Source organism: Etheostoma spectabile, chromosome 9, assembly GCF_008692095.1.
Source record: "Etheostoma spectabile isolate EspeVRDwgs_2016 chromosome 9, UIUC_Espe_1.0, whole genome shotgun sequence".
Taxonomy (NCBI): domain Eukaryota; kingdom Metazoa; phylum Chordata; class Actinopteri; order Perciformes; family Percidae; genus Etheostoma; species Etheostoma spectabile.
The window spans coordinates 25,698,422-25,722,304 of NC_045741.1; the positions used below are offsets into that span (position 1 = coordinate 25,698,422).

At 38.4% G+C, this 23,883-nt stretch overlaps 1 protein-coding gene across 2 annotated transcripts in view; it reads left to right on the top strand.

Annotated features, from left to right (window-relative positions):
• nlgn1 (neuroligin 1) overlaps positions 1-23,883 on the top strand; it is a 405,821-nt gene that overhangs the window by 170,058 nt on the left and 211,880 nt on the right. Inside the window, exon 3 of one of the 2 annotated variants that reach the window (XM_032525405.1) lies at positions 16,695-16,754. The exons of the other annotated variant lie outside the window; for it this stretch is intronic. Coding sequence (XP_032381296.1) covers positions 16,695-16,754 — 60 coding nt within the window. The remainder of the gene's footprint in view (positions 1-16,694; positions 16,755-23,883) is intronic. 2 annotated transcript variants of the gene reach the window in all.

Sequence of the window (23,883 nt, forward strand, 5' to 3'; positions counted from 1 at the left end):
CACACACGTGCGTTACCGTGAGAGGTTTGAAAGTCAACCATATTTGTGACATTTACTGACATTTAATATTTATGAAGGCAGCAGTACTGTATCTATTTTTGACAGTGTTACGCTGAATGGAATTTAGACACATTATCAAAATGTGACACATATTGGTGCATCTGTTTCACACTGAATGCGATGGTAGGCATCAGTGCGTGTAGGGGAAAATTTACGTTAGTTTTTATCAGTCCACTATTTCCTTTAAAAAACTATAATATATAGTATTTGACTATTTGCTTTATTTTGATTACGTATTTTGGTAAATCAAATGCTGCTTCATCAAAGACATGTCTTCAGAAATTATGTTTATTACAGTAAACATCTGCAAAATGTTTCTTAGCCAATGTTGTAAAAGCAGTTAGTTCAAATACAGTATGCTAATCCACATTTAGCAATATGTTTATGATAATGATTGAATACTTGCTAAATGTGCCACACTGTAGATTTCTTTTTACAGTAAAAGCAGTAAGTTCAAATGCAATATGTTAATCATCAACATATCAGCAAAATGTTTATTATAATGATTGAATACTTGCTAAATGTCCCCCCCCCCAATATGCTATCTTCTTTTGGCAACTAAACCATGTATACATCATGTCTTGAGAAAGTACTTTGTGGGTATTTATGGTGTCCAAATAGTCAAAGTTAATGGTTAGAAATTGAATATAAGTCTAAAATATGAGTATCAGTCATTGGCCCTTAAATCAAGTTACAACTTATTTATGAATTATTGAACTGTGTGTTATTTGCCTTTAAAGACATATTATCTCACTTCAAATGAGAGCAGGTTGGTCTGCCCCCTTTTGAATGCTTTATCTTTCTGTGATTTTTTACTGTAGAGACGGACAAGAAAAGGAAAGAGAGTAAGCTATGACAGAATAAAATGAGCTCGGATTCATTCCCATGCTATTGCATGTACGTGGCTGTTATGCTAATTGGTTTTGTCACCATAAAGCCCAGGGCTTCCTTTTAAAGATCTCCTTTACGTCATATACGCACAGCGGGGGAAAAAGCTGTTTGGAAGATGCTGATTTTCACTAAAATGTGGCTTCTGGCTGTCGTAGTAGCTCAGCAGGCCAAGGCACATGCAATGTGTGTGTTTGTGTGTACTTAATCTCATCCCATTTCACTGCTGTCGCTGCAGAATGTCTACTCAAGGAAATACAACTTGAAAATAATGGTTTGAAGAAAACAAAAGTAGGCTTTTATGGTGTACAATAGACCCAGGTCTGTCTAGAGGGGATTCTGAAGTGGCATGGGCTGAATGGAAAAAGAAATGGCAGCCCTCACCCCCATAGAATGGCAAAATGCTGCAGAATTGCTCAGTTATAAGTTTTAAGTGAAAATTAACAGCATGGAGACTAATCACATTACCAAGCAACATAAGGCTCTTTCCGACTGGAGGGAATTTTTCAGTTCATAGAACATAACGTTCCTAAAACCGATTTTTTCACCTGTTCCGACTGGACCAATTGGGTATAAGTAAGTTCCTCTGACCACAGTTCCTGTATCTCTTTGAGCTCCTACTTTAGGGCAGGGTCTTTCCCTTTTTCCGCATAGGAACCCCTAGTGACCTTGCAATGTCTGAAACACAAACAGCACATATTTGTCATTGTCTGTTACATAAGCTAGTCTAGTCCAGCCTAGTCTTTAAACACTGCCAAGGTTTGTTGTTGTATGTGGCGACGCTATAAAGACCCGTGCCGTGCTTGCGTCACTACCTTACCCCTGCTTACCCCATGATACTTTTTCTTCAAATATCTCCAATGTGGTAAGAGCTACATCTTCTCCTTCAGTGCTCGCTAGCGAGTGAAAGCTAACCCCAGATTCAGTCTCGTTATGGAACGAGCTTTGTCCGCTTGGCGGCCTATACTGGTAATTTCCCTTTCACCCAGGAGAGCGGGGTTTGTGTCCCACGTGTGTCTTTAACCGGCCCGTTATTCCACGGAACCGTAAGCCCACCCATAAGCTTTTCCGTATCCTAACTGCTTCAAAAAGGATGCCAGTAGTCCCGAAGCGTGTGTTGTATGACGCTAAAGGAGATGACCGAGTGCGTCTTATATGACACTAAAAGAGACGACCAAGCGCATGTTGTATGACGCTAAAGGAGACGACCATGCGTGTGTTACATGACGCTAAAGGAGACGACCAAGCGTATGTTATATGACGCTAAAGGAGACGACCATGCGTGTGTTATATGATGCTAAAGGAGGCAACCAAGCGCGTGTTATATTACACTGAAGGAGACGACCAAGCGTGTGTTATATGACGCTAAAGGAGACTTTTAGCATCAATAACAACGACAAAGGCACCTGACCAAGCATCCATATTTTACAAGATGGGAGTGAGAATGTGTTGACAAATATATATTTTTTTCTTTTTAAACCTCATATTTAAACACTTTAAAATGATTGTTTGTCAACACAGTTTGGACATAAAAGACCCCCTACCAATATCTCAGGATACTAAATATTTATTAAGTGTGTCTCTGTGACTTTCCACTTTATGTGACAAAAATAGAGCAGAGGTGCATGTGGAAGCATCAAATTATGCTGCAAGCTAGTGTGAGGGCCTCTTCTGCTGACAGGAGAGCTGTCAGGTCCTCAGCAGCTGAAGCCAGGGAGGGAGTGCTCTGCACTGCATTGGCATTTTATCACTAAACCAGGATTACAGGGCATTTAGATTTGCTTTGATAGTGTGATAATCTTTGAGATTTTCACTTCACCGCGTTGAGATTCCAGTAAAGGCACTAAAATGTCAGCCTCATGAGTACAGTAAAACTTTTAGAATCAGATATCGACATACCTTTGCAGTGTAAAACAAACAGTTGTATTCACAATATCTATCGATAAATTGAAGCATTTTCTCATGTGCACCATTGGAAAAATTAAGAAGCTGAAGTATGAATGTTGCTGGAGCTTCAAATTACATAAATTCAATACATACATTCTACCAAAGACCATTCCTCACGTGGCGTTACACAAACATGTTTTCTGCTGAGTCTTGCCTCAAAGCCTGCAGTCAAAATCCATATTCTTTTCTTGGATAAGTAGGGTCACCAACTCGGGTTTAAAACCTCTGCAGTTCCTGTCATACCATATTTTACAGAGCAGAGGGTGAACACAGAGCAGGGCTGACAAGTCTCACTGCATGAGGAGAGCAGGCTCCGTTCAAAAACAGCTTGACTTCCTGATGAATGGACTAGCCACTGGCCTATTAGCTAACAGTGTTGATGAAATGAGTCAGTTAACAAAGAGAAAAACCTACTTGTCTCTTTAGATGTGAGACATGCAGTCCTGACTCATCCTGAGATATATTCAGAGCGACTGGTCAGTGACTACTGAACCACTTTGGCCGAGGTTCAATCCCCAGCCATGTCTGGCAGTTAGTTGAGTCAGGTCTTGACAGTATCAGCAACATAGTGGATGAAGCCAGCACTGTGGTTATTACAAACCTCAACTCTTTGTTGGTTGCACTGTTTTCCACTTGTTCTACTAACCCTAGAATCGCTTTGCCAGACCATCCTCCACAACATTGCACCAGATGGAGCCACGGGGCCGCTGCAAAATAGCCTGGTGAAGGAACTTGTTTTGGTTGAAGGTTGTTTAAGTCAGGCAAACGAAAACTCTGATTCGACAGATTTAACCGGCAGACATCTGATGAGCAGTTAACCGTAGTCCTAAAATTACAACCCAAAGAACACAGAAGGTAATGAATATCGGGCCCAAAAAAGTGACATCCGGCAGAATCTGGTGGCAGTGGAGCAATCCCAGAAGTGGAACATTGTGGATATAGACTAGACTTACCCTAACCCTCCACTGGAAATCCCTGTAGCTATAGTAGCAAACTAAATTACCAATAACAGTGTTTACCTATTTACTGTATTTTAAATTTTACAAATGACCTTACAGACACAAACTGCTTCTCCAGCAAGCGTATAAAATAAATCAAAAGGCATCCACAGCCTCACACTAACTTGAGCATTTGACTGTGGCAGGTGTGGTGGAGCTGCTGTATGTCAGTGCTTTGTACTGCCGTGTCATAAAGAGAACGTTCTCTGTACGATCTCACTTATGTACAGCTTTTTTCTTGGTTGACAAAGATGCTCTTGAAAACACTGTTCTGATTAGACACAACTTCCTGCTTTAACAAGACCATCATGTACGTGTTTTGCCTCACTTGATTGGACGGGCTGTGACTGAAGAGTCAAAGCAGGACAAGGTGGGACGTTTGATCAAGGCGTTTTGACCCATATTTGACATGTGGACATTACAAAGAGGTTTGAACATGTTTGCTTTCAGACAGCTTAGATGACTCATCCTAATAACTGTCTTTACTTCAAACATATTGAACTTACCCACTTTGTCCATTGTAGAGATTGTGGAAATGTGGACTGGGTAACAAATAGAAAATTTACGATAAAAAAACCCTGGATTTTGTCAGAAATCATTTGAAACACCCTTCAGTGAATTGACCGAGACACTGCTGATTGCTATGCCAGTGCCATGCAAGGAATCTTGCTGTCATTGGTCCCTGAGTATGTGTGTATTGGTTAGTGAAATTGAGAGACAAAGCACTGGAAACATTTGCTTTAACTCAAATCAAGGTGGACATGCTTGAATGCTAGTTAAGACATTACAGTACATGATGTACTCTCTGTTTGATCTGCTGCTTTGATGTTTGGCTAAAGCATTTAACTGGCCTAATTCTCCCACACTCACATCTTACTGGGAAGGACATTTGATTTATAACTATTTTTTATTTATTTATGACTATGTAAGACATTCTCCAAGATTTCTGCTGCTATTATCTTCTTTGATAAGTCAAAACCTTGATTGCAGGGCTATTGCTGTCTTTAACCTATACTAATTATCCAAAATGCATGCATGCATGCTTTCTTAGTAGATAATTGGCTCTGAAAAATTAGAAAAATAAAGCAAACCGGTCATGACATTTATTTTTATTAATACATTTTCAAACTCACTTTTTGCTTATTTGCACACTAGTCACACATCTTAGCTCATGTACTCCCCTCCCAGGTCTTTCACTGTCTTGAATTGACTCCCTGACATTGACAGTGTGGGTGTCAGCAAGCAGTACAAGGAGAGAGGGAATGTAAGAATAAAAGTATTAGCACAGAGGAAGGGGAGATGGAGTAAAGAAATAACCTGAGTAGATGAAATAAATGGCAGGAAGAAGCAGAGAAAAGTACAAGAATGTTGCGTTGGTAGTGGGTGAGAGTGACATTAGAGTGGGCGTTGAATCCTTTAGGTCTCAAATGAATCATCTTTCATCTGTTGCACAGGTCAGGCAGGCTTGGCCTGTCATTGCTTGCGTTTACACAAGGATACTCTTAGATACTTAAGAAAAAATGTAAGTAATCAATATCTCAATCAATATTAAGTTCATGTATTCACCCAACCTCGCTGAGCTTATACGGCCTTACATACCGTCACGCTTTCTCACGTCAGATGATCAGCTGATCCTGAGTGAGTCTAAAACTAAGTAGAAGCTCAGAGGGGACCGGGCCTTTGTGATGTCTGCTCCAAAATTGTGGAATGAGCTGCCTCTGTACGTTAAATGGGCCTCTCTGTCTGTTTTTAAATCACGTCTTAAAACCCACCTCTTCTCTGCGGCCTTTGACACCTAGTGAGATGTTGACTTCATTTACTGCATTTAATTATTTAGTTTAATTGTTTTTGTTGTGCAGGTATTATTTTTTACTTGTGTTATAATGTTAGGTTTCTTTTTGTATTTTTGTATTTTTCTGTACAGCACTTTGGTCAACTTTGGTTGTTTTACAGTGCTTAACAAATAAAGTTGGATATTCATTTTAGTATGTAGTCACAGTATCAGGTGTTGAATAGAGCCTCTTTGGGTTGTTTGTAGCTTTAATGTTGTTTACCTTTTTGTGTTTCAACGCCAAAATAAATAGGTAATTAGTGAAAAGCACCATAAAAATGGGTCTAGTAATACAAACATGTCCCCTAGAAATAACACGCATACACTGCTAATTTGTATGCCAAATACGTTTTGACTGAAATGTAATTGCTGCCTGGATTTTTCGATTGAATGAAGTGCTGTATATTTCTACTGCATGCCTATCACAAGCACAGGGCTTTGACATTGGTGCATAAAGGCTATACTAAGCAAAAAGAAAAAAGGTCCGACAAACCTTGAAGTCAGAGAGTGTGTTAGTGACATTACATCAGGCAGTTTTTTTTGCCATAGCTAAGCTGAGTCAATCCCCAAAGCTAAATCTACATCTTAGTGCTATTTTGTTTTAAAGCTGGCATTAGCAAGAGCAACAGGTTTTAGATCGTCTTGTTTACTGTACTTTATTCAAATGCTAAGACTACATAAAAGTTGCTAAACAGGATTTTTGTTCAGTTTCATTCAAACTGTAGAAAGTATTTCTAATGTAATGCAAAATAAGGGTGGTTTTATATTAGGGTATTTCATATTTAACAAAGTACTTTTCAAGCGCAGTATACAATCATGGATTATGTGACTTGGTACCATCTTGAGGGTCTGGAGATGGTTGTTTGGTGATACATACATATGTTCCGTGTTTGTCTTTATTAATTTATCACATTTTTCCATATGGATTTTCTTGTTTGAGACAAGGTCTTAGTGCAGGCCTCGCCCACATGTTACTGCACCACCACACAAGCACACACAGAGATCAGCAATTATTTAATCTAGCAGTCTGCTGGAGGATGTTGAATTTTTTCCCAGATAAAATATTTTAAGGACATAAAATCAGATGCTCTTAGTCTCATTTTTAAAACACCTTTTTCACATTTAGTTACGTTTGGCTGATGGGGTGATGAACCAAATAATTTTCAATCCTATCTGGATCTCTTCTGACTAATCTTACTTCTCATGCTACAGGCGAAGAGCCTGATGATGATCTGGAATATTAATGCATCAACCCCCAACACATTCTCCACTTTAGGATTGCATAATCTTATGATCTATGTTAGGACACATTTCCATTTACATGACGTATTTTGGTAATTTCCCAGACACCTCATACACAATTTGTTCCACAATTATTCAGTTCTCTCATGCACAACTGTTTAGATGGTTTCACAGAAGCCACTCTTATTGCACTTATATGTATGGTATCAATTTAAAAAGACCTGAATTTGACAAATGAATCTGAACATTAAATGCATCTGGAATCACTCTTTACTTGGCTGCAGTTTTTTTTATTTTTTTCACTTTCACTGTTAAAGGAAATTAATAAATGAAGGCATTATAATGGTTTAGGGTTATAGTTGTTAGCCTGAGACCATTTTGTCAAGGTAAAGAACAGATTCTGGCCGTGGTTTAAACAAACCGATGCTAACTGTACGAGATGGTAGGGATGCAAATGTCCTAAATCAAAGAACTACACTCAACCATCCACCACACCTCCTCCCTGACGTGTAATTGGAACTTTTCAAAGCAGACAATCCAACAAGCACTTAAAAAGTAACTACCGTTTTTTTCAACCTGGACCCTATTTTTCAGCAATAAAACAAGTTACAATGTAAGTTTTACAGCACAGTACAATTATACAGCTTGTATTTACATTCACAAAAGTGCTTGTTTTACCACTGACAGGCTCAGATTAATATTCTAAGTTTCTGAAGACATTATGGAAAGGATTCCTAAGGAGGTCGACCTTTCTATTAAAGAGTAAGTTCCTTTTTTAAAACATTAAAACATGAAATTGTGTTCGCTAAAGCCTCCAGCACTTTAATTTGACCAAATTGAGGATTCACATTTGTCCCATTGAGTTACATTGCAGTCTGTGGCTGCCAGATAAAGCGTCCATTATTGCCTTCAAGGCGAGACATTTGTGCTTTATATGTAGCCATTTCTTCCCACAAACCTGTTCATTTTACAATGTTCCGCTACTTCCGATTATGCTACAGACAGATAGACAATGCATTATTATTGATATACTGTGTAATTTTATTCAAACTCCAGAAGAGGATTGTCAAACTCAACCAGGTCAGCTAACCACGGGCCCCAAGGAGAATACTTTTGACAGGAAACTACAGAAAGTTTATTCTACTGAGGCAAGTTTATTCAATTCAAGTCTAAACTGACTAAATAAAATAGAACAGGAAGTTAGTACAACAATATACATTGATATTCTCGTATCTGTTCAGAGCACATTATCTGGGCTTAGCCGAATAATATATTAATACGTTTACACCCGTATTACATCCATGCGCCACAGTTTGAGAGAGTTTCATAGAATCTTTTCTAACCAAGGTACTGCATTTTTAAAAATGAACACCAACGTCACACAGTCCCTGGACTTACTCACTGCTCACAGTCTCTGTTAATTCCTCTCATCAGAGGGTTTGGTGAAGTGCATTCTACTCCCAGTTTTACCTTGGGAAATGGATTCTGTATTTATAGTTTACTGCCTGTGGGTATTTTATCCAAGGTCAGTAGTAGATTACCTATTTGGCTCATTGAGCTGTGCGCTCTGTTAGATCCCCTTTTTTAATGTGCATTGGTGATTGATTAAGCTCCTGTGTTTCTATGCTGGTGTAGACCTTGACTGATGCATACAGAGAGCAATATGTATGTATGGTTAGCTCTTGTGCTGAATGTGCGATCGATGCATAGAGTCCCCTCGCAATAATTACCTCATCCAGGAAAGGGGGGAATGCCTGAGGGTTGAGAGTGTGTGTGTGTGTATGTTATTCTTGCTTCCTTCCCTTGCTGGCTTTGTGAGTCATGGATTGTTGCAAAGTGTCAAAGAGCATGGAGCTCCTCTACATCAGTCAATGCTGATGGTTGAGAGAGGGATCTATGAGGGTAGAAGAGAAAGATTGACTGGAAGAAAACAAGCAACTGCAAAAGACAAAGAAAGAACCGGAGTTTGCATTATAGAGTGAGAGACTGTGTAATATTTGGTGAATTAAACAATAGTTAAAAGTAGGATGCAGGAAGGAAGTCTTTACGTGTGCTGTTTCTGATTCTTTTAGGCACTGAAAGGGAAATATTCTTCACTGTAAAGAAGTTTGATGCCTTAAAACACATGAGCTGTGCACATGAGGTTCTAAATGGTTCTAAACCCAGGACAGCCAAACTTCATTGGAAGAAAAAAACCAATGGTAAAACTATTACCCAAACGGTTCATATGAGTTTACTTTTGACCTTATTTTGTTACAATGGTTGTGCACCAGTTTTTATGTCCAATAAGATATTATATATTACATTTTAAATGGGCTTTTATTTCCAAACTAAGTTGGTGAGAATCTGGCTACACTCCTGTTTGAGTCTGACTACTAATAGAAATATGGCCAAAAATACCAAAAAAATACCAAAACAAGCATTGCCCATTAGTGACCTACTTAATTAGTTTTACCTCTACAGATTAATGCAACCCAATGCAAACATTCTGCCAGTCAATCCGCTTTATGTTGCTTATAATATTTCTTGTTGAAACTTAAATGAAATTTGTGGGTCTTGTACTGGACTGCATTAAAATGAGAGGTGTTTCTAATCTTACACCCCCCCTCCACACACACACACACACACACACACACACACACACACACACACACACACACACACACACACACACACACACACACACACACACACACACACACACACACACACACACACACATACAACCCTCTCATTTGTTTGTTAATGGGAAGGACAAACAAATTAGAAACACTTCCCAATATAATATGTACAATGTCATGGCAGATCTGTTAAATTGAATTGCATCAGACTACTCAGGTGTGCCTAATATGATGGCCACCGAGTGTATCTTAGTGTGACGCCCCCATCTCTTTGCTGGGATGTCTGTCTGTTCATATTCCTTCATCTCTCCACAGATGCCAATAACTTTTCAGGCTTGACTTTTATTGTTGTAGAAAAAAAACAGGGCGTTTGATGTAATTAAGTACGGAGCCCCTGAGGTGACATGGAGGGAAAAAGAATAGAAAAAAATTACAAAAAACATGTACTGGGGACAAACACTTTTCTGAGATCTTGACTTTGTTTTGCAAGATCTCAAGTTTTATTTGCAAGATCTTGACTTTGACTTGGAGAAAAAAAAATTGAAAAAAAAGAATTTGAAAAGAATTGAATCAATAAAATATGTACTGGAACAATCACTTTTGCAAGATCTTGACTTTGTTTTGCAAGATGTCGCTATGCCGGCAACCGCTCTACCATTGAGCCACAGCCGCCCAATGAAAACACAATGTTTACAGTTGCTGAATATTTTATACAACAAAACGGCGAGTTTGCCACATAGATAGCTAGCTATACTACCATGGTTGTATTAAGAGAATGGACTATCTATACTTGTAAGAGACATGAGAAAGAAGCTCATGACCAAGCAGACATTAGAAATGATTTAAGAAATTTTATTGAATAAATTATGAATTAAATTTGGCAGGATGGCTCTGTTCAGAGAAGTTCCCTGACCTTTCATGAAAGAGCAGAGTCAGGGGACGCTCATACAGTTTAAGACTGGGGGAGCTAAACTATTCCCCCATATGAACAGAGCAGCAATGATGACATAGAAGCGTATGTCACGTTACACACAACGAGGTGAATCTGGGGAGGAGGTGGGTTGCATCAATGTAGCATCAAGCATTCAGGAGAAACTAGCAGCAGCAGTTAGAACAAAACTAAGCAGCAAGCAGTTAGGAACAAACTAAAGCAGCTTTAAGTAGCCATTTAGCAGCAAGGGGAGTTGATCAGCTGATGCGCTGATGTAGATTAACTGCTGCAGCTCAGCTGATGCAAATCAGCTGCTGCGACCGTATTGTTGGCCAATAGCGGTTAGCAGTGTCTTGACTACTACTCTTACGGCATCAACTGGTAAGGGATCCAATACATCAACCAGGAGTCAGTGTAGGGCCAGAGAATGAGGACTCTTACATCTGATGCCTGGGACCATCTTTGAACAGACAAAGGGGTTACCATCTCACCTCCCTGTATGACCACCTGTTATCACTTGACCATAGTTCCATTTGTTCATGGAACATTGAGATGGAAATTAAGGTGATGGAAAAAGAAGAAGGAAAAAAAAGATAAAATGTGATACAAAGTAGAAAAGTGACATACCCACAGCAGAAGTTTGCAAACAAGCAGAATATGTTAGAATGTAAGGCAGAGAAGATAAAAATAAAAATACAGAGCGGTATGAGGCACAGAGAGTCAGATGGAAAGAGATAAAAGTTTCAAGTTCCTAATCACTGATCAGAGCTGATGCCAGCTGAGACTTCACCATTGTCTCTGACACACACACACACACACACACACACACACACACACACACACACACACACACACATGCTCACAGTGACAGGTAGGTGAGTACAGGTCAGTGTTGGGGCCTCCTTGTCACTGGGCAGTTTTGAATTGACACCTGATTGCTGTATGAGGTCTCTCTCTATGTGTGTCTATACATGAGTAAGTGAATGGGAGTGCGTGCCTGTGTGTCTGTCAGTACGTGTGTGTTTGTGTGTGATAGAAGCTGTCATGCAGCTGTCTTGTCTGCTCTGATCCCCACTAACCCTCAGTCAAACAACATGCCACTGTAATAGCAGCACATGTACAGTCCTGAGAGTGGCAGCATCAATCACATTTTCTACATTCTTGTAGGTTTTTAAGTTGCCCAAAACTCACCCCAACCTAAAATCACTTCCTTTCTGTTCTGTATCTTTACAAGGGCAGTGGTTTTACAAATAATTTTCAATAGACAGTACACTGTTAAATAAAGTTTGGATCAACTTAATATATAATGATATGACGGCCAGTCTCACAGTCAAGTCTTCGCCGTGCCGTACAGTCCAGTTCAGACTATAGATTCTGGACCATACAAGTGTAAACTTGCAACTACTTGCAATGCGACAGTCTGCAACTTTCTGAAACCTGCCAGTTTACAGAAATGCGACAAGATGAGAAGGTGTATCATCTTCATAGAACAACTCTTTGTACTTCTGTCCTAATATACAACTTTCAGGCTTGTTTTCTAGCTGAATTGCTAAATATGAATGTGGATAAAGTTAGTCATAGTAAGATACTCGCTACAGCTGCATTTCTAGGGATAACATGGCAAAAACGTTTTATTTCTCTGATTCACTGATATGTTCTAATGACGCTCGCTTTCATAAGTCACTCTCTAGCTCAATCCACCATATACTGTGCTTGCAGGCACTAGTTGAGCTTGACCATCGGAAACCTTTTCCTGCAAATCGGTTTTGTCTCGTTGCAATGGTTGAATCTTTTAATATATCTTTTTGAAGTGAAAAAGTGAAAATAATAAATCCAACTGCCCCATGATTGAAGTTTTACTTTACATTTTCCGTGAGCCTTCAGTCACCCCCACCCTGCCCACATTTGACAATCAGTCAAAGATAAGCAAGACCTGACAATTCTGATTTGACTATGAAAATTCTTAGTCTGGAATCTAGGATTCCTAGATCAAAGTTTGTTAATAGTTTTAGAATTTTTGAAATTCCTAGTTCATTGAATGATCGCTAATACAGACTGTAAAACTGGGCCAGCCCATTGGCATCTATGTCATCAGGGGACGCTAGCAAATTTCCAACATTGTATATATACTTTCCTGGGTCTTAATATTTTAAACAATGACTAAAGCCTGTTTTCTTCATAGCTAAATAACCCTCAAAACAGTCCTCCAAAGAGACAAATAATGACTTTATAAGTCATTTGTTCCCTACCCTCTAATACAACCCACAGGAGCGTATCATAAAATACTGCCCCTACCAGTACCTTAGCTCTAAACAAGATAACGTCCGTCACAGTTTTGAATGTAAAGGTCTCGATTTTGTTGTGAAATGGTTGCAGTTTGGTTTATCTTTAGGCATTAAATTACGTATGGTTAGGCACCAAACCTAGGAATACTACTAGGTGTAAAAAACATTCATGGTTTGCATTAAAATTTTATTTTATTTCATGGTTACTCATATGATGCTGAACGTGACGTTTGTAAAGTTAAAAAAGTACTCGCCGTTTACCATTAAACCTGGACTCAAACTCCTCTCTCCTAGGTATAAAAGTCATCTGTTTGTTTGATCCATCTACCACCATAATAAATTGCCTCTTGACATGGAAAGTTGGCATATTTTGTCATAATATTTCCTCCTCTGCTCTGATCATAACTACTATGGCCACGAGAGGACGCCACCACTAGAAACTAGGTCAAATATAGGTCAAGTTCAATGTAAATATACTGTATGTCTGTATTGTATTTTTTTTGGTATTAAGACATTGGCTCATCTCATAATGCAGATGTCAGCAATGCAGATAGAAAACAACTCTAAATGCTGTTTTGGAAGGTTAAAAGTTGAGTTACTTTTGCAAAGTTTGTTATTGAGAGAGATTACACCACCGTGTTTGACAATGCCATAATGAAGATTGTGATCTAGTCTGACCTACAAGAATTTTTCCCTACTGACTGATAAAAGGTGGCTTTAGCTCTATGTGTTACTCTCCATGCTGTTAGCAAGGAAAGCCATGCAACCTGCCATCCCTCCAACTCCCCCACCCACGCTCATATGCCGTATAATAGGAAGCAGAACAAGTGGTGAGGTTGTGTAAAGTGCACTCTATATGTAGACAGACACTGAGTTAGAAGTCAAGATAAGGTGGGTGAAATACATGTCTAGAAAACCATTACATTTGAGTTGTTTCTTATAAAGACAATACTTAACTGTAGAATAAGTGCTGAAGAATAAGATCCAATTGTCAAAAACAACCCTCTCTTAGTTTTTGTTAAAACTGAATAAATTGCATTTACTGTAGTAGTACAGAGAAAATATGTTACAACATGAAAAATAGTTGTTATACCAGGATTTTAAGCCTTGTTTTTTTGTCATGGTTGAAGTAATATGCTGTGGTAATTGACCAATTAGGTTCTCCAAGAAGGTCAGCATTTTTCATTTCCATTAGTCAAGAGCTTTTATTTCAATTCTACTCAATTAAATTTTATTTATTGTGTCAAATCACAACAGAAACGCGCTTTTGGTGCGACAGTGACACGGAAAAACTTCCTTTTTACAGGCAGAAACCTCAGACAGACCCTGGCTCTTGGTGGGCGGCCATCTGTCGCTGCCGGTTGGGACGCAGAGACACTGATACAGATATACAGATGTACAGAAATATGATAATAATCATAACTGTTGGTACAATGTGCTGTGGCATTATAGAAAGAATAAAGATAATATAACTACGACCACTACTACGAATGTTCATACTGCAAATTGTATAAAGGTTGTAGCAAATTTAATAGATGCACTAAATTAAAAATCATGCACTGCATTAAAAATCAACTGAAATAATCTATTTTATGTAATACTGCATCATTTCATACGCATTTACCCCCAAACATTTTTTTTTTTGAAATTATAAGGAGGAGACAAGGACTTTACGACATTGGTTACAATACGATAATTATATAATGCGTGGTGTGTGTTTAAGTATTAGCACAGTACCTTCTATCACTCAGTATATTTCATAAACAGGTAACATATTCCCAGACAGTGGGCGCTCTGTGTTTTTTAGACGGTTCACATTTTAAAGAAGCAATTCTAGTGTCTTGGTGCTTATTCAGCACATGGAAAGCACAAGTCAGCTCTTGCTTATCAAATTGCTTGTCAAATTCACAAAAGAGAGCTGAGAGAAGACTGCTGTAGGACAGAATGATATTCAGGGAGCCAACTTCCCCTTTAAAGTCACAGAAGAGAAATGGTTGCCCTTAAAATATACCACCACGATGTTGAATGATGGAGGAATTATGACTCATCAATATAAGCTTCTGACTAAAAGTATCTTGAACCTTTCAAGTGATTCAGCTCCCATTCTCTATTCCATAAATACATATGTTCAAACCAGCAGTTATTGAAATCTTTTATTAAATTGTTCTCCTTTTAGACTGAGACATTTTTTTTTTAACACTATCTTTATTCACAAAAAGTGACTTGTGACCTTTGTCATGTTGAAATTGACTGCTGTTTCCCTTTTATTAAGTCAAATGGAACTGAAGTAGATTTGCATAAAATTGATGGCTATGTGGTGCTGTGGCTAATGAAGGTAGTTGGAATGGATTGGAGTGATCATTTCCTCATGAGTGGCTGGCTATTTGAAGCCCTGTGGTATCATATGTTGTGGATGGCATTGCCATTGCTTTACGTAAGTGTGTGTGTGTGTGTGTGTGTGTGTGTGTGTGTGTGAAGGCTTAAGCACTGCCAGAATGTTATTCTATTTTTCTGTTCAAGGCTGCATGTTTTCAGATCTGTTATATAGTTTATGTGTGTATATCTGTGTGTGCGTTCTTTGTAGGTGTGTTTATATGTGTCATTGTTACTCACTTGTTTTTAGATAGTATGTGTTTTATGTCTCTGTATGTACAGGAAACTCTTATTAAAATGACAGTTTGTTGGTTTTAATAAAGAAGCTACTGACCACTTCCCCTGTCAAAGTATTCCACCATTTTTGCCGGAGCAAGAAAACACAGTGCATGAGGAAATAGTTTGATATATTGGCAATTACCTTGATTTGCTTTCTTGCAGAGTTAGTTGGGAAGATCGAAGCCACTCACATGTCTGCATGCTAAATATATTGCAACATCAAGTGGCTTAGCTTAGCATTAAAGCTGGCGCCATGGGGAAACAGCTAGCTTGGCTTTGTCCTAAAGTAACAAAATCCACTTACCATCACCTGCCAAGCTCACTAATTAAAATGTTATATCTTGGGCGGAGTGACTTCTTTAAGTACTTTTGGCTAGCTGTTTTCCCCTATTTATTGTCTGTATGTTAAGCTAAGATAACCAGCTGTAGCCTTATATTTACTGTTCACAGACAACTTTAACGCAAATTAGAGTGGTTGGTTTAACTCTGCAAGAAAGTAAATAAGCATATTTTTTCAAAATTTAAAACTATTTCTTTAAGCAAAAATAACTACCTTGAAACTATTTTGATGATATATCTCTTTGGAAATTAAAATAGTGAGAAAAAATGAAATCAATTTGCCTGTTCTCTTCCGCCATCTAACCTTTCTAATGTGGGCTATGCTTCACAGCAGAGCCCCTGCAGTCACATCTATACATGACATTGGATGTACATGTTTGTGCGTGTTTAAGCCCCCACACAGTTAACACACTGAAAATACAACAGGGGCAGTTTGTCATATGCTTCTTTTGAGTGCTCTGCTCTTAAAAACACTGGTTCTTTTACAGCCTTAGCTTTTTTTCTCTGCTACAGTGATCATTTCCAAATGTTTACATAATGTCTCTAAAATGTATTATTGATGCTACTGTATGCACTGTTCCAAAGAGATTTATGTCTTTTGATCCTAAGAGGTATATCCTCAGTTAAGTTTCCATTTTCAACAGAGAACTATTTTTTCACTCTTTTTTTAAAGTCCCTCTTTTCTTGCTCATAACAGTAAAGCCCTACTGTAAACATTTGAAGTGGACTTTTGTGGTACTGGTTACCCAGTCCCCTTGTCAGTGGGAAGATTTTTCCAAAAAGGGACTATAGAAACATTAATTATTGACTACTTTCTTATCTTTTGAGAGCATCTTTTGAAGGCTGTGTGTGTTCTTGATCACCCTGTTTTCCTCCATCTTCTCCTTCTTGGTCCTATAGGTCCCCTTACAAAGAAACACACTGATGATTTAGGTGATAGTGACCGCACGGACGACGAAGGTATTTTTTCCCACCCCCAATGCCAAACTGATTTGCATGACAAGGGAAACCAGACTTACCCTTTCTCCTCCAATTTTTATCTTCTTTGATTTTCTTACATTTCTTGTCCTTTTTTGAAAGTGATGGACATTTTCTTTTTGCTCTTTACTCGTAAACTCTTTTTCGGCTGGATGTGTTTTGTCCTTTTCAGCTTGATGTCTAAAGTTTACATGTTTACCACCATTCTTTGATAATAACATAGTAACATATCTGCTTGGATTTGCTGTTTTCTTTAATTTCCTTTTCTATGTTGCATCCCACTAGCAGATCAAGTAACTATTAACCTTTAGCCAGATCTTAACACATTTTGCATGTTTTTCTTTTAATTTGTGTCGTATAAAATCAGATCATGTTCAAAAATATTAATGACTGGCTAACTGGCTTGCACCTATTCTAACACCTGTTCAAATTTGGGGCGTCAAACCAACAACCTTAGTGTTTGAGGAGCCTAAAACAACATGAAAATACTGTAGAAAAAAAAAAATCATTGTAAGCATCCCTCTCAGTTGTGGTTGCTGTAGTCATGTGGGGGCGTCATCTCTCCTGGCATGGTTTCCTCTCCTACAGGGCAAAGTCTGAGCTAATTTACTACACACCAGTATCTGAAGCTAACTGTCTGGTCAAACACCCGCAGTGGCTGTTAGATTCAGAACCTAAGTCCCAAGCTGCCAAATGACTTGTTTTGTAGCTATATAAAATGTGGATTGGCTAGCAGACATGACAGACTTGGCAGTAATAAAATGAGCCAGCATTTTGGTGGAACTGATTTCAAGTGACATTACTGTCATTATGGTTTCAAGTGATCATCTGGGCTCTCCATTTTAATGCTTTTTGGAGAACACACAATGAAAACAGCACATAAAATACTCAGTACTCAATTTCTATTGCATGGTAATACTAGCAGCCTGCTCATGTGGCTATTGTCAATTCCATGATTTTCAAACTTTGAGGACTGCTTACACAGCAAATTGTAATTTAAATTTTGCAAGCATCTCGCAGAGACAGAGCAGCAGAACCATTCCTATGTTGAGTTAAATTTCCACAGATCCAGAGTTTCTGTGGGTAACAGACTGAAGTCAAGAGGAAACAGAGGACAGCTGATACCACAAAGTCTAATTTTGCTAGTAACATGTAGCATAGATGACATAAACCAACTTTATTTAAGCCCCTTCTGTTCCAAAAACATAATTCTAAAAGAAGTAAAAATAGAAAGACAACTAATACAAGTGAAAATGCATTCAAAATTGCACTTAATAAGTAAACATGAAAGTATATTTTCAATAAAGTGAACTGGGAATTGTGTGGCCTTCAATACAATGTAGAGTTTACTCTGAATGTCAACTAACAGCTGAAGCTCACGAGATGTGGTTGATAGCTCTGAAACCGTGAACGTGTGCTAAGTTATTTTTTTATTTTTCCTGTGAAATTATTTAAATTATCCATTTTTTATTACTGACAAAATAGCATGCATTTTAACAGTGCAGCTGGTCAGGGTATAATATATTTAAACTGCTTTGTATATTGTTGTGATATATAACAATAAATTATGTTGTATAAAGTGATTATATATTGTGTATGTAAAATCTGAATAACTAGTAGCATTGGCGGTCAAATAAATGTTGTGAAGTTGAAAGTACAATATTTTTTGTAAGGTACTGTATTAAAACTATAAAGACATAATGTAAGTACAATCAACTCAAAATTGTAAGTAAGTAAGTACTTGAATAAATGCTGTTAGTTACCTTTCATCAGTGAAATGTACACAGATACAAACTAAACCAGTCATTACAATATGTGCTCTGTAACTTATCTGTTACACTTACTTCCATCCAGTTCTGCCTCTGAAGGATGTTTTTATAATTTAATGTACTTACTGTATATAATTTAAATTCCAGTATGTGCTAAAGCCTTAGAAAGATCTCTCTCCCCAATTGCAATTTCCAACCAGAAATTTGGATATTCTATATTGTAATGAAGGTCATCAGAAATGTTTACGATGACAAGATAGATGCCTTATAAGGACAGTTATTCCACACTAGTATGGATGCCTACACTGCCTCAATGTATTGGTGCTGTGTAGTACAGTATGAAACCATTTTCAGTATTCAAGACACATTTATCGGTGGCCTGATTCACTGACTACATTTTTGGAACTAAATTACATGGTTTCTCTACTGCACACATGCCTGTGAACCCTAAAACAAAGGAAAAATCAACATATATATACAGTACATACAATAGCATTTACCACATACTGTTGTTTCTTCGAAGGCATTTAATCATAGAACATTATTGGGAATATGAAAAAGAATACTAAAGGGACCCAGTGGATACCTGACAAAGACTATAGGACCAAAATATTGGAATTGCTCCTCTAGAATATAAAGTAAATGCTGTTTGAAAGCTAAGACAGTGTGCTGGAAATCCAGTAATCTCTATAATAAAAAATATAAACCTTTGCTTGGTTGCCATAAACAAGCAGTCCTTTGAAAAGCCACATTAAGGATAAAATGTCCTTGATAAAAGCCTGAGATAGAGTCGTATCCCCTTCAGGCTGCTGGAGTGCGACTTTAATGACAAGCAGAAAGTCTTAATAAGGCACCTCTACTGTATAATGTGACGAAGTAAACAGCAATCACATCCAAATAAGGCTCACAACCATCCAGATCTCTTTGATCTGTGCCATTACGCTGTTTTCTGGGAGCTCGCGCACACACACACACACACACACACACACACACACACACACACACACACACACACACACACACACACACACACACACACACACACACACACACACACACACACACACACACACACACACAAACAACAATACGATTAGAGAGTCACACAGATCTATTCAATGAAATCCCAGAAAGCTTCAAGTATTATCTTGAAAAAGGATGCAGGGCAGACAACTAATCCTGTTTTAATATAGAGGAAAATATGCTTCAGGACAAACAAACACACACACGTACAGTCACACACTCTGTAGCCCCATCTGGGCTGACTGTGATCAGCTCGGATCCCCCCCCCAGTGATTCCTGATGCTCTTAACCCTTGACCTCTTGTCGCCTTGTAGATGCAAACTCAATGAGGACATCCCCTAAACTCCCTAACCCTCCCACTCAGCAAATCTTGGATTTTCAAATCTCTTTATACTCACTAAAGCTGGTATTTGTAATCCTTTTGTGCTGGGAATAGAGATGTAAACAGGAAAGTCCCTGAGAGCTGAGGATTTGTTAGAAGCTCTGCTATTTTTTTTAATTTTATTTTATATTTTTTTAAAGCAAATAATGCTGGCGTGGTTAAGAGTGGGTATACAGAAGTGGAGATGTGGCATATGCAAGGTTCATACAGGGCCCCTTGTATCCTCTATAAAGTATTATATGGCTATACCTGTGGGATATTAATCTCCTTATACACAATTGATATATTACTTTGAGTGTGGAGGGCTCAAGGACATAGATTGTGTCACAGAATTAAGACAATCCTGGAGTTGAGGAACCTACCTTGTTGTATCAAGCTCACCCAAAGGCTCTAGCTGGTGACATTTCAGGTGCAAATCCAGCTATTGAGTCTGCTTTCACAAACAGTGGAGTACAAGTAAAACCTCCTTTGCTACGACTTGTCACCATCTCACAAATGTAAATACCACAGTTAATATTTGATTCATATCAGCAATGGCATGGAAGGATCAAGTCCATCTATAATTGCAAGTAAAGGAAAATGCAAAAACTTGACCAACCAATGTGACACCACAAAACCAAGAGCTCAGTACATAGTCGCCTAATGCTCTAGCAAGCATTTTAAGTGCACTTGCAGTAAACTTCTCTTCGCATTGCCGTCATAGCAATTCAACAAGGACTTGATGGAAATCCTGTCTCTGAAGCTAAACAACACAACTTCCTAAAGGATTTTCTGATTTGCCGCTTTTATGGTTGGTGTCCATTAAAGTTTTGGCAGTTCGAAATACTTTAATTGAAAGCTAGCTCAGTCTTCTATGTCAATAATAATCTGTAGACCCAATCATCCACCCTGACCTCCTACATAAGCCATTTTACAAACAACAATGACTGTGCTACTTTCACGTAATATGTAATGGAAAGTATGGAAAAGATTATCATTTTCATAACTCATAGTATGCAAAACGTTGAGTTAGCAAATGACAAAATTTGTTTATTTTTAGGCAACGTACTTCCAAAACAATATATACTGCATGACCGTACAGGTGCATGTTGTGAAATGGTCGCAGTTTTGGTACCATGTGGATCACATTGTAAATTAAAACAAAACCACCTGGCAGATGCCAAGCTGGACACTCTTTGTCTTCTACCCCATGTACAGGGACAGGGAGGGAACATGACATCTACTTTGCCCAGTTTGTGAGTTGGCATGTTTTGTTGAACACACGGCCACCATAAGACGTGTGCTTTGGAAATTGTGTGGCTGGTAAAGCCCTTTCCAATGAACATCTTGCGAAATGGCTTAGCAACTTCCAAGCCAATGGGCAGGCAGACCCTTCCACCCTTTACGCACAGCGAAGCAGAGTAGCCAGCCTTCTTAGGTGGGGTGAGTGTTGATGACATATGTATAGCAGCATCATGTTTTACGCCCGTCCATTCATGTGGTTTTATCTTGTGGACTGGTCAGGCTCCTTTTCAGGGTCTGTGATCACTTTCATGACACGAGACTGGTAAAAGTAATACGTGTGTGTCAGTTTTGTTGCACCTGACTTCCTTCTGGGCATTACACACCTACCGTATGCCCGTTAGTCTATACCCATGACGTTCCACTTCCAGGAATGATCCGGAGCCGCCTGATAATACCATAAATATCATAAAGCCCTACATATGTTGTATATTGGTTTAATTACCTTTAACAACTGACTTTGGCCTTAGTTGGATTATAATATTTACAATTATAATATTTAAATGGTATCTCCATCAACATGGACTCGGCCTTAAAAAGGACAGCGATTACTTACAGTAAATAAACGTGTGTATTTCTGGGCCTCATTTTGATCCCTGTTGCTTTTTCGGAGTGTCTCCATGGTTTTGCTCCCTGCAGCAAAAGGCTGAATCCAGGATAAAACCACTTTTGCCCCTGGTCTCTGCTGTTGGTTTGATCAGTCCTCTACACTGGCAGAGGGAGAGGATACCAAAATTGTTGCAACAGCATCTCTCAGGGTTTGCTCAGAGAAATCTAAAGCACCTGAATCTCTTTGATCATAACCTCATCCTCAAGGAAGCAACAACCTATTCCATATTTGCATGGTACCTTTACTCTGACAAATTTTCCCTCACCCATACTCGTCCATGAAAAGATTGAATGGTCATATCACTTCAAGACTTACTTTAGCTCTTCTCACTGCTAGTTTACATCTCACTGCTCGCTGTAAAAAAAAAACTAAAAAAAACAGGACAGTTGGATGTTCCCACCTCCATTGTTAAAAAACCTAAATCATTTAAAGTTACTTCAAACAGAAGAATAAAAGGATATATTGATATTGAAAATAATTGTGTAAATACAGGATGTTCCTGTAATAACACCAAATACAACTAACTACATAACTACATACAATTAACTCACTTTGTGCTAGAGGATGATGGAAAGAGATGACATTTGTAATCAGTTCAATGATGATTAATTTATAAGTTAGGGGAATGGGAGAGACTGGGGTTTTGCTTGCCCGCCAAGTCTCTCTTGCTTTGGCAAGAGTCTTACTTTGGCAAGCCAATGAAGGATGCCAGGGCACCATACTGAGAGCAAGCTGGATTACATAAACTTAAAATCTCCCGGTACAGTGTGTTCAATATACACCGGGACTTGTTTCAAAAAGTAAATTCAGGTAATTCCATCAGTTGCTCAAACATTGCCAATTTGATCCTAACCTTACCTCATTACTGTTAACTTGAAGCTGTAGCAAAAAATTAAGTACTCATGTAATACTTGAGAGCACATATACAGTACACATACAGAAAACCGTAAAATGTCGTACAGCTCATACAGAGTATTCATATACTTTCTCATATCTCATAAGAGAAATCGTATTGAGCGTGAGTGTGAAAATACACCATATGATCACCATTGTCTACCATGGTTGTTCTTTTCATCAACATGATCATCCTCATTTTTTTTTTACTGCTGTGGCTGTCAGCATCACCTTCGTCATCCTCAACATCTTCTTTAGTTTTATGTTTGTTAACGGCTTTATGGCCATCCTTCTGACTGACATCATCATTGTGATAGCCATGCGCATGTTCATCAACATCATCATCATAAGCAATGACATGGGTTGTCCTCATCACCATCATTATCATAGCTGCCACCACCACTACCACCAGCAGAATCATCAATATTGAGGTCTCCAGCCAAATGTATTGCAAATTTGCGAAAGAATGTTTGTTTCCATCCACTACTATTGTGCAATTATTAAGAATATCTTTATCAAGATTAGGAGCAGGTGGTGCCAATTCTCCAGTCATAAACAATTATACGACTGGAGAAGAAAAAGGTGCATGAGATATTTCCTTCAGTTGCATCTCCATTTCCCCACTCTCTCTTCATCAGTCCACACATGAGACAAGAATTGGCTAAAAAGGGCACCTGGATAGGTCACCAGGTAGATGGCGTGCCAATATATAGAGGTTCACTCCTCAATGACAGCTGCGGGTTAGACTCTGACCAGCGGAAAATTAGCTTAAAATAAGAATTAGCTAGACAGTCCCCCCCCATCAACAGCACCAAAGACAGCATCATCTTCACAACAAAAAATGTACACATAAAAAAATCACTATGGTTGTTGGCAGCCATCATTATTGTCAATATTGTCATCACTGTAATAAGCTAACACTATTATTATTATTATTATTATTATTATTAATAGTAGTAGTAGTCATCTTTGTAAACAGTTCCAGTATGGTGGTTGCTGTCATCATCACCATCATGGCGGACAACCTCATAATATCAACATTATGTTCATTGGTGACTCCTTTTGCCAGGTTATACACATGTCCTATTACCTTGGACTCTCTGTCACACACACACACACACACACACACACACACACACACACACACACACA